The sequence below is a fragment of the Trachurus japonicus genome, chromosome 2 (genome assembly GCF_045865225.1).
Source record: "Trachurus japonicus isolate A0001 chromosome 2, Traja_1.0".
Lineage (NCBI taxonomy): Eukaryota > Metazoa > Chordata > Actinopteri > Carangiformes > Carangidae > Trachurus > Trachurus japonicus.
Window position 1 is genome coordinate 15,959,801 of NC_140908.1, and position 12,624 is coordinate 15,972,424.

At 39.1% G+C, this 12,624-nt stretch overlaps 1 protein-coding gene across 2 annotated transcripts in view; it reads left to right on the forward strand.

Annotated features, from left to right (window-relative positions):
- The window catches only part of dmd (dystrophin), a 413,300-nt gene that overhangs the window by 215,878 nt on the left and 184,798 nt on the right, over positions 1-12,624 (forward strand). For both annotated transcript variants that reach the window (XM_085802729.1, XM_085802740.1), the window contains 3 exons: positions 1,754-1,866; positions 2,499-2,627; positions 7,787-7,979. In XM_085802729.1, coding sequence (XP_085658855.1) covers positions 1,754-1,866; positions 2,499-2,627; positions 7,787-7,979 — 435 coding nt within the window. The remainder of the gene's footprint in view (positions 1-1,753; positions 1,867-2,498; positions 2,628-7,786; positions 7,980-12,624) is intronic.

The following is a 12,624-nucleotide window of genomic DNA, read 5'->3' on the forward strand; positions in this document are numbered from 1 at the left end:
TGTTAGATTTAATCAATGAGACCAACATTTAAGAGTTTAACCAGCCGGTGGTAAACCTCTAAAAGCCATCGGGGAAGTTAATTAGCGGTCTGTTCTCCTCGGGGTGACGGTGGTAGGTTGGCCGGCGGAGCACGTCAGGAGCCGGGCTGCTGCCTCTGTGGTGTCGCGGTCGCTGCTCGGACCTGGAGCTTCACTTCTCCCAAAAACATTGGGGCAAACTTCTAAACAGCCGTCGTTTGGATAAACTAACCGCACATGGGGATCTAAACAGTTACTTTCTCGCATGAAAAAATATTAAAACTTAATAAAGTCACGTAATAACAGAGCCAGTCTAAATATTAGAAATTCTCTGGTAATAACAGGCTTCAGGCTTCAGCAGGAACATTTCTGTTGTCGGTCGTCGCTTCCAGTGACGACACTCATCGGCCAATCAGTGGAAGGCAGTCGGCTGACGTCACGTTTTAGTAACGCTTCGGCTGCTTGGAACCAGGGCTGAGGTGATACCAAAAGTACCTGGTTGCAGGTACTACGTGTTAGTGGAAACACGCAAATAGCGCGCCGAGCCGAGCCGAGCCGAAGCGCGCTAGTGGAAATGCGCCATATGATAACCATGACTAATTACAAAAATGTGCACACTGTTTGTCCAATCATTGGTTTTATAGACTTTACAAACATCAGATTAGTCAAAACGGCGATATAGTGAGATATAGTGAAACTCTCGTCTGTCACAATTATTCTCATGCTGGTTTTCTACCCGGAAAGACAAACAACACAGTAACATCTTTAATTTGGAAAACTGACATCATGCCCTGTGAATCCAGATGTTACTTAATTGGCTGTCTTTGTGGTGTAGTGAGGCAGTGGTCTTGAGATCGATAATATTCTGTGTTTAGTTTATTTCATTATTACAAATCAAGCAAATCCAAAAACCCATGAAAGAGTCCGGAGCGTTAGCACCGACTCTTCACTCCTGGGACCTCTGGGAGGTTTTCATTTTCCAGGCACTGGAACTTTGCAGGCTCTCTAAATTGGTCATTTACATTTACATTTACATCTTTTGTGTGTTACTTCGTTTCATCTCTGCCCCACATGATATCCACCAGATTCTGTGTCCCTTACAAGGAGACCAGGCGTGCACATGTGAACTGTGAACATACATTTGAATGTACCATTGGGTGTGGGTACACACTAAAAACAGTTGGGTTAAAAAATAACCCAATTTTAACCCAACTGCTGGTTCAAATAAGGACGAACCCCTTTTTTGGGTTATTTTGGGTTAATCTTTTTGACCCAACTTTTGGGTTGAATATTCAACCTAAGAGTTGGGTTATGCTAACTATAACGTTGGGTTATTTTTAACCCAACTATCGGGCCGGTTATAAAGCACTTAAAAATAACCCAATGTTGTAGTTAGCGCGGACAACATTTTTCAAATGAACCGGCCGGTTAAGTCACAGAATTACCCAACCCTTAACCCAACAAATGGGTTACTCACTGAAAAATAACCCAATTACTTGCGCAACCCAGGAATTGAAAATTAAATTAAAAATTATTAAATTAAATTCATAGCCCTATAACACTGAAAATTGGTTACACTGTGGAAAAATAACCCAAAAATGTAACTCAACACCAATAACTCAGAAATTGGGTTACAGAGATAACCCAACATTTTTTAGTGTGTGTCTGTGTTTGGATGTGTGTATCTGTGTTTGGGTGTGTTAACCCCCCTCCCCCTCTCTGTCTGGGCTTCCAGAGGGGACTCGTGCAGAGGACATTGCCCAGGCGGCGGAGCAGCTGAACCAGCGCTGGGTGGGATTCTGCTCCCTGTTGGCGAGCCGGCTGGGATGGCTGGCCTATCAGACCAAGGTACACACACACACACTCATGTCCACTCATCACGCATCATTCAAGTAATTCAACATTCGGTCAATCATCCCTCTCAGTGCTGGGTAGATACACACCTCTGGAGTTCTTTACCACCAGAAATCAAATCCCAAACAGAATTAAAGATGTTTAGTGCTAAAGCTAAAAACACTGGCTTATAGCAGCAGCAGAAATGTGAACATTAACTTCTATAAAGTCACTGTCAATACAGCATTTTACTAATGTTTAATTGTGCAATTTCTAAATCTAAATTTTGTAGCTGTGTTTATTTATTCATGATAACTATTCACTGTATTTGTATTATTGCACTTATTGTAACGGTATTCAGTATCTTTTATCCTTCTGTAGCCTGACCAGGGACAAAGACTGACCATTAGCTGCAGCTAGACGTCTTATATGCATCGCATTTTTCATTCTTTGTGGCAATGTTGTATGTATCGTCCCTGCAAAATAAACATTAAAATTAAAAAAAATTAAAAAAAATTACACCTTGCTAGAGCTCGATGTTTCTGTGCCAATCAATATTGAACTTAATATTGAATAGAATTAAATCTGAAAAGCATGTGTTTCTTTTTTACTATTGTGTGTGTGTGTGTGTGTGTGTGTGTGTGTAGGTGCTGGCCTTCTACAGCCTGTATGAGCAGTGTGAGCAGGCGGTGGACAACAGTGAGAACTGGCTGAAGGTGCAGCAGCCGCCGGCCTCGGAGCCAGAGCCGCTCCAAGTCCAACTGGACCGATGTCGGGTGAGTCAACCAGGATTATATTATACTAACACTATACTATATATTATATATATATACTATATATTACCCATCATCCAGGCCCGGCCCTAGGATTTTGGTGGCCCCCTAAACAAGGTTTTTGTTTGTGGCCCTGCACTCTAAGACAAACACCAAATCACTGGTTAAAACTGAATACAGACGTGTTTATCCCTCTGAGGTTTGAGGCCATTTTCTCCACTTTTACATATTTTCTTAAATGTATCTTTCTTTTCCCTTGTGAAAACACTCCTTCAGTCATGAGAATGAACTGTTTTGGTGCTTGAAATAGGATATGAATACAGTAATAGATAAGTGTAGAAAACAAGTCTAAAATGACATTTTGTCAGATTGTTTTTTGAGCACAAATGTTGTCATTCTGCCGTTCTATTTTCACCAAATGTCTCAAATGTGAGATAAAAGAAGCTGAATATTGACTTCACATTACATATAAAGCTCATAGCTGCACGTGCAGACCTCAGGATGTTTAAATGACTTGATGAACCCCGGTACCTTTCTGATCATGTGGCCCCCCACCTAACGGCTGTGGCCCTGAACAACCACATAGAGGGTTTATACCAGGGGCCGGCCCTGCCATCATCCATCATTACATCAGTCTGTTTACCATTTTTAAGTTTTTATTTTCATTTCATTTTGTTGTCCGACTGTTGTCCGTATGTTTTTTTTTTTCCAGTATTCTTGCTGTGTCTTTATTTATTTGGCTTGTGTCTCTTTTCATGCATCTGTTTGTCTCAGCACTATTCTGTAAGTATTTTCTTTCACACTGTTGATTTGATTTTGATTTGAACAGCTCCAACTGTAGGTAGTCATTCAGTTAGTTAGTTAGTTAGTAGGGGTGGGAGAAAAAATCGATTCACATAAATATCGCAATATCTTTTTTGACGATTTTGTTTCATTTTCTGGAATTTTTTTTTTCTTTTGAATTTTTGATTTATTTATTTTTTAAAATATTGTGCATTTGTTCGCCTTTTTTACATCCAGAGAGTCCAGGTTTTGAAAAGGGTTTAAGTTCACTTTATAATGGAGTATGTTAATTTCTAGGCTCCTACAGTATTTGTGTGCAGATAAATGTTAAAAATGCTAAAGACTAAAAATCAGAGAGAATCGACAATATTGTAGAATCGCAATTTAAATCGAATTGCCATCCAAAAAATCGTAGAAGAATCGGATAGATAGATAGATAGATAGATAGATAGATAGATAGATCGATCGATAGATAGATAGATAGATAGATCGTTTTATTACCGATGTCCATTACAAATGAATGTCCATAAACAAGACTCTACTTCCTGTTCCCATACTGTCACACACACACACGCGCACACACACACACACACACACACACACACACACACACACACGCACACGCACACGCACACGCACACACACAGGTTCATTTTGATAACATCTAAACATCAGAAGAAAAGTGACATGCAGCAGCAAAACAAACTTCAAAAGGGAGAGATGACAGGACCGATGCATAACGGAGTGAAGACGTTAAGACAGAGGAAGGTGTGAAAAGAGAGATAGAAGAACGGGATGAAGGAAGAGAAGAGAAACAGACGGGAATGAAACTGGGAAGGTTTTTCTTTGAGGATAACTCCAACCACAGCAGACCCACACATTTCCTCCCGTATATAACAACTTAGTGAATTCCTATCTATCTCCACATTAAACAGTAAAAGGCTTCAGAGAAAATCACATATTTACTGTACGTTCAGAAGCAGCAACCTTCCCGGCAGCGAGTCTGAATCGTGCCTTCAGCTGTCAGCTTATGAAAATAAAATATTCTGTGGAGCTTCTAAACGCTGGTGTTGTTGAACATTATTCTGGCCTGCAGGCGGGATCAGGCCGAGCTGCGTTCAAAGCCTTCCACCGTCAAACCGTTCGTGAATATTAAACCTCCTACGCGCACAACTTACAACTTACCTGAGCTCCGATGGATGTATGTCATTTAAAGGAGTCATCACCTGTTTTCTTATGTATCCAATCCCCCTTAAATTGCTTTGAATCAGTTCTTAAAACTTATTGGAAACTTTTTTTTTTTTAATTCAAACATAGAGCTTGTTCTGACACTTTTTCATACGGCAACTTTCTCTGGTGAGAGTAGGCGCGAGGTTTTGACTGGTCCGGATGTTCATTGTATTAATATGTAATGAGGCGCGCGTTGATTGGACGCAGGAAGGACAGAGCCCAGTGGGCTACATGCAGGCTGTATTGGAAACCGCATACTATGCTGCTCTGTCGTGTACCGTAACCACGTTATAACTTCATAAAATAAAACAACATTTTATCGGTTCATTGTAAAACATGTATTTATTGATGCAAATGTGGTGATTTGTGTACGTAGGCTACAGAGCCCCGGTGCAAAGCTGCTGCTGCTCTGTGTGAAGCTTCACTTTTCATTCAAACAAACTAATAACTTTTACTTTCTCGCATGAAAAATTATTAAAACTTAATAAAGTGACGAAATAACAGCGCTACAGTGGGAAATAAAACAACCCGTAATGGCGGCGCGGCAGAAGTCGGGGTGGTGGAAGAGAGGTGTGTTTATGAAAGCAGTCTCCACGGTGACGTCACCGCAGGAGCAGAGTCCAAATCTTGTAATTTTGTGTCCAACACCAGTATACATGTTTTAACAAGGAAAAATGCGATTTCCGGGTGATGACTCCTTTAAATAAAATCAGTTTAAATTTAGACCGTCACTGTGTTCACTAAAAACAATAACGAATGTAGTTTTCTAGGTTTAATGTTTTCAGTTTTTTTTCCCTTGAGGGAACTTCTCCAAATTTTATCTATTTATTTATTTATTAGTGTGAATGCTGAAAAGCATTTTTACCTTTTCTTCCAATAATTCAGTTACTATCAGATACTTTAAAACTACTTAAGTATCTGATAGTAACTGAATATTATTCTAAAAGTACGACGGAGTTTTAGGGCCACATTGACAAATACAAAAATCACAAACTTCGAGAATAAAGTCGTAAATGTACGACTTCATTCTCGTAAATTTACGTCTTTTTTCTCGTAATGTTATGACTTTTTTCTCGTAGGAAATGTACGACTTTATTCTTGTAAATTTACGACTTCATTCTCGTAAATTTACAACTTTATTCTCGTAATTTTATGACTTTTTTTCTTGTAGGAAATGTACGACTTTATTCTCGTAAATGTACGACTTTATTCTTTTTTTTTTTTTTGTCTATTTTTTTTTTGTCAATGTGGCCCTAATACTCCATCGTATAAAAGCGACCTCAAAGAAAGTGATTTTCCAGTAAGTATAAAAGGGCAATTTCAGCAACAGCTAAGTTAATACAAGCTCCGCCTACTTTTGGATTAGCCAGAAATTTGATCAGAACTTAGAAGTTTGCTGAAATCAAGAACTTGTTTGTTTTTTTTTACTAAAAACGTATTGTCGAAATGACCAAAGCAGTTACTCAAGCACAGAAAGGTGCAAACATTAGCAAAACGTAGCTTTTTGCCTTTTGCTCTGAGTTTTACGTTAAATGTGCCTGTTCTCTCTGCAGTCTAAAATGGTTTCACAGTTACACTTTTGTTTTTGCTGAGCAGGTGAAACTTCCCACTCGGCTTCTCATTCATAAACAAATCGATCCACGATTGAACATTTCTGTAAAATGGAATTGATTGCGCATGAGGTGGAACTTTAATGAAAATGTAACACCGTTCCCATTGAGACGATTTATGGAATAATTAACAGCAACATTGTCCCGTCTCTGGTGCACTCTTTTTTCTTTTTTTTTTAACAACTTTATTGACAACAAGAGTATACACAGGACTGATCACAAATACACCAGGGGATGACAGCAAGAAAATGATAGATAGATAGATAGATAGATAGATAGATAGATAGATAGATAGATAGATAGATAGATAGATAGATAGATAGACCAACCAAACCATCATAAATACGCCAGGGGATGACAGCAAGACAGAAAAAACATAAACTTAAATAAATATTTTGTAAAGCTTACAGAGATCATACGTTTTAACAGCTTTTTTATTCTCACAATCACAGAGGGAGGAGATACAGTGGGTACGGAAAGTATTCAGACCCCTTTAAATTTTTCTCTCTTTGTTTCATTGCAGCCATTTGCTAAAATCAAAAAAGTTCATTTTATTTCTCATTAATGTACACTCAGCACCCCATCTTGACAAAAAAAAACAGAAATGTAGAAATTTTTGCAAATGTATTAAAAAAGAAAAACTGAAATATCACATGGTCATAAGTAACCCTTTGCTGTGACACTCATATTTAACTCGCATGCTGTCCATTTCTACATGTCTGTTTTTTTCTGTCAAGATGGGGTGCTGAGTGTACATTAATGAGAAATAAAATGAACTTTTTTGATTTTAGCAAATGGCTGCAATGAAATAAAGAGTGAAAAATTTAAAGGGGTCTGAATACTTTCCGTACCCACTGTATATTTAAGCAATATATCACTCCAGGCCGTGGTCTATGCTCATTCTACCACTCTAAGTAGCGTTGTTCCCCCTTAGAGTGGTAGAATGAGCATAGACCACGGACTGGAGTGATATATTGCTTTTATAAAACGGTTACCAATAAAGGCAATATGGAAGAGGAATACGCAATCAATTTCATGTAGTTTTATTCAACCAGAAATGCATATTATCCAATAAAATAGCCTCACTGTGAAAAACTAGTCCCACCTCTCCGGACGTTAGCTCCAAGTAGCTCTGTCACTGCTCAGTCCCCTCTACCATTGTTAACCCTCTGGAGGTCAAAGTTCACCTTCAACATGTCAATTACACTACTTTAGTCCAGTTTTTAACATCGTAAAAACATCAGCTGTCTGTTGCTACGGACTGCAACAGTCGGTTGTCATGGATACATGACAACAACTTCCATTCATACCAGTCATACGTGCCTGAGGCGGAGTGATAGCCTACGCTGTGATAAGGCTTTAGAATAGTAGCCGTGGTATATTAACAACCAATCAGATCGCCGGGTTTCACCTTTCCGTTTTATAATGACCATTATGCAGACAGTTCCAAGAAGTTTGGCTTCTTACCAGAACATTTGTATATGTGTGTGTATATAAAATGTGGATAAATAGTCTCTCCCTGGTCCCTGGTCCTGACAGGAGGAGGTGGGCCGCCTGGCCTCGCTGCAGCCCCAGGTGGACCTGCTGGAGAAGCAGCTGACGGAGCTGAAGGAGGAGAAGGAAGGGGACCAGGACCCCTCGGCCTTCCTGGACGCAGACATCACCGCCTTCAAAGAGCACTACCAGGAAGTTCTGGATGATCTGAGAGCCAGGGAACGGCAGCTGCACCTGGGTGAGGGACAACAGATAGATAGATAGATAGATAGATAGATAGATAGATAGATAGATGGATAGATGGATAGATGGATAGATGGATGGATGGATGGATAGATAGATCTAAGAAGTAAAAAGACAAAGAAACGGGGTAGATAGAAAGAAATAAAGAAAGAGAGAAAGACAGAGAGGGGGCTGGACAGAGGAAGAGAGATAGATAGATAGATAGAAAGAAAGAAAGAAAGAAAGAAAGAAAGAAAGAAAGAAAGAAAGAAAGAAAAAGACAGATAGGGAGGGAGAAAGAAAGAAATAAGTAAAATAACAAAGAAACAGGGTAGATAGAAAGAAATAAAGAAAGAGAGAAAGACAGAGGGGGATGGACAGATAGATAGATAGATAGATAGATAGATAGATAGATAGATAGATAGATAGATAGATAGATAGATAGATAGATAGATAGATAAAAAGAAAAAGACAGAGAGGGAGGGAGAAAGAAAGAAGTAAAATAACAAAGAAACAGGGTAGATAGAAAGAAATAAAGAAAGAGAGAAAGACAGAGAGGGGGATAGATAGATAGATAGATAGATAGATAGATAGATAGATAGATAGATAGATAGATAGATAGATAGATAGATAGATAGATAGATAGATAGATAGATAGATAGATAGATCGATCTAAGAAGTAAAAAGACAAAGAAACGGGGTAGATAGAAAGAAATAAAGAAAGAGAGAAAGACAGAGAGGGGGGTGGACAGAGAGAGAGAGAGATAGATAGATAGATAGATAGATAGATAGATAGATAGATAGATAGATAGATAGATAGAAAGAAAGAAAGAAAGAAAGAAAGAAAGAAAGAAAGAAAGAAAGAAAGAAAGAAAGAAAGAAAGAAAGAAAGAAAAAGACAGATAGAGAGGGAGGGAGAAAGAAAGAAAGAAGTAAAATAACAAAGAAACAGGGTAGATAGAAAGAAATAAAGAAAGAGAGAAAGAGAGAGGGGGATGGACAGATAGAGATAGAGAGATGGAGAGAGAGATAGATAGATAGATAGATAGATAGATAGATAGATAGATAGATAGATAGATAGATAGATAGATAGATAGATAGATAGATAGATAGATAGATAGAATTGTACAAGATGCTGATTCACCCCGGCTTCACCTTGCTACCCCTGGTTTTCTTCAGGTGCCCTTGAGTTCAGTACACTCTTAGAAATAAGGGACGAGACGGAGTTGTTAGAGACTGCTTGCTGAAAAACTGGCCCTGAAGGCAACGCGCATCAGCTGTTTTGCCTGAATTTCCCTCTTTAACAACTTTCATGCAAAATTCATGTAAAACCACTGATGCACGTTGCCTTCAGGGACAGTTTTTCATCAACAGTCTCTGTATTTCCCTCTAAAACAACTCTGTGTGGTAACGTTGTGTTATTATCTCATAGCGTGGTGAATGTGCAGCTCACAACTTGTCCACCAGAGCGTTGTGGAGTTGTTGGATTGTGTATTTGATGAGTTTGATGAGGGAAACCAAGAAATCCCATAATGAGCCTCCGTAGCGTAGCTCTGAGCAGCTCACGGCTCTGCTCCGCCGTTCTAAAAACAGCTTGCACCGACAATTAAAGGTAACGAACCTACTGCTATGACTATAGGGATTATGGTGATGGGCTAATTTGCTAAAATGTTGAACTATCCCTTTAAAGAAATATTGCCTCAATCACAGTTTTTAAAATCTGATTTGTAAAACTAGAGCATTGTAACTTTTCCTCCACATGTTTTCCACTTCTTGGTTCTGAGATTGACCATGAATTCAGAACATAACTGTTTCCTGCTGCTGAATGTCAGCCAGGCCCACACAGCTACCCCCCCACAACTACCCCCCCAACCCCCCCAGCATTCAACCAAGACACATATGTTGTGGATGTCAGATAAATGCATTGAGATCATGTAAACACACCCAGCCTACAGCGGTGTCTCGCAGCGTGGGCAGATGCATTGTTGCAGAAGGAAACACTCTCCAGTTACGACCACAAGTAATTCCTGTTTGATAAAGCAAAGGGTGACTTGTGTTGTAGTTGTGTAGTTGTGTGGGTGGTATAATGGTTCTGACTTTAAATCCCAGGCTGAGTCAAAAGCCATGCAATCATATAAACATGATACAAGACAATAGCACAACAGAATGATCAAGGACACATCTACCTTGTTAGAATATGTCCATATATGGAGATGTGATAGAATCCAGAATCAGATTTAAAGTGATACGCCAAAAAAAAATGTCATGTCTTGCCTCACTCCCGAGTCCATGACCAGCAGATAGACACCATCCTTTCCACTGTGCGTGCAGTAACAAGGGAGATAGAGCCGTATCGCCGTAATTAGCTTAGCTCAAACACTGGAAGTGTATGGGTAGTGTTAGCCTGCCTCCACCTAAAGTCGCTAATTAGCTTAGCTCAAACACTGGAAGTGTATGGGTAGTGTTAGCCTGCCTCCTACCTGAGCTGAAATCAGCAGTCAGAAGCTGATTTCATTTTAGCTCTAAACTCTGTAAATATATCACTTTATCAACATTTCAAACATGTTTAGGTGAGAAAGTAGCCGTTTAGATCAGCGGTGTGTCGTTAATTTGTCTAAATACCAGCTGTTTACAATTTTGTTCGGACGAATTCGGCGCTACTCAAGCTAGCCGTTGTGACCAACGCACTTCCGGTTACTTTCACAAAATAAAACACCCGTTGCCCTTTACATACAGAAAACCATGACGATAGAATTTGTGCTTTTACTTTGAAATAGGAAGCTAAGCTACCCTCGATGTAGCTAGCTTGAACCAAAATAAAGCGTCTTTGCTTGAACCCTCCGTTTTGACCGATCTGGTCCCGTTAGCGGCATTTGACCGCTCAAGATGCCTTACCGGAGAGTTTTGTCAGCTCTGAGACCAAGATCGGTCCGTTTAGAGTTGCTGAAGAGTTTCTCTGATGACTTTAGGTGGAGGCAGGCTAACACTACCCATACACTTCCAGTGTTTGAGCTAAGCTAATTAGAGACTTTAGGTGGAGGCAGGCTAACACTACCCATACACTTCCAGTGTTTGAGCTAAGCTAATTACGGGCGATACTGGCTGTCCTCTCATATTCAACATTAATTTCTTATTCAAAATGGACAAATGGTTCAAACAATACATTGATTCAGGATTTTGATTCATGGTTTAGAATATATTGTGATTTAATGTTTTTACTGTAAGATTGTTTAAAAGGGCATGGCACCTTGAGTGACAGCTAAATTAATACAGGCCCCTCCCACTTTTGGATTAGCCACAAATTTGATCTGTCACTCGCTAGAACATAAAAATCTGCTGAAATCAAGAACCGTTTTTTTTATTTTTACTTTTAATAACTTAAAATGTTTAGTCAAAATAGCCACAGCGGTCACTATAAAGTGTAAATGTGCCACGTTTTGTAGCAGACAGAAGAGTGCAAACATTAGCAAAACAGGATGGTGGATGGTAGCATAGCTTTTTGAATTTTGCTTTAAGTTTTACAGTGATTTTCCCTGTTGGGTTTTCACAGTTTGATTTTGATTTATAGTTTATAATCGAATATGATTTAAAACACTCAAGCTTTTTTTCTCTATTAGATAAAAAATAATAAGAATAAATTAACTATCAACATGAATTAACCATGATATCAACGAGCTGACGGACAAATGGATTTCCCTTTGGGGATTAACAAAGTAATTTGTATTCATATTCGTATTTTATTAAACACTATGAATATGAGCATTATTTAGAACATTCAATTCATAGAAATCCATAGTTTCACGTCTTTAAAAAATCTGAGCGTATTTGCAGCACATGGAATTGATGAAGGTCTTGTCTGGGGTTGTTTGTGTGTTGTGTATTTGCATGTGTTTTGTGAAGCTGCAGTGGTGAAATCTATCCAATGGATGAACGACGCTGAGTGGAAAGGCAGCGACAGAGAAAAATGCAGTGGAGTGGGAAGAAAGGAGGAGAAGGAGAGTCAGCTAGAGAGAGATAAGAGAAAGATGCTGACACCCAAACAGACAAACTAATACTTGTTTACTCACTCAGACACTTTCTTCCCTCCCGTGCCACACACTCTTGCTTTATTTATTTATTTTTCTCTCCATCCATGCCAGGGGTGAGATATCTAACACACACATTTGGCCACTCACACACGGCTGGGTAGAGGAGTGTTTGTAGACACACACAGATCACTGCGTTGGTTGAGAAGCGTATAAAAAGATTTCCCCTGGAAGGAATGCAGTTAGTTATCGTAGTGATGCTTTGTGAAGGCAGCGATCAGGTCGGCACGTCGCTTCACATCAGCGTCTAAGTGTCCATTCATATTGTGTTACTACATTACTCTGTAATTTATAGATATCAAAAAGTCTGGAATGGTGAATGCAGGAGTTGAAGAGGTGTTTAACATTGGCGTGAAGCAATGTAAAATTGTAATTGATACACATTTTCATTCAATAAAAAATAAAAAATAAAGAAAAATAAATTGTAATTACATAATTACAAAAAAAAATTGGACTGTTTCACAGTTCAATTTCAAATTCAGTTAATTAACCCTCCTGTTGTCCTCCTGGGTCAAAGAAGGAAGGACGAAGGAAAGAAGGAAGGAAGGAGTAATTAAGTAAAAAGACAGAGGGGTA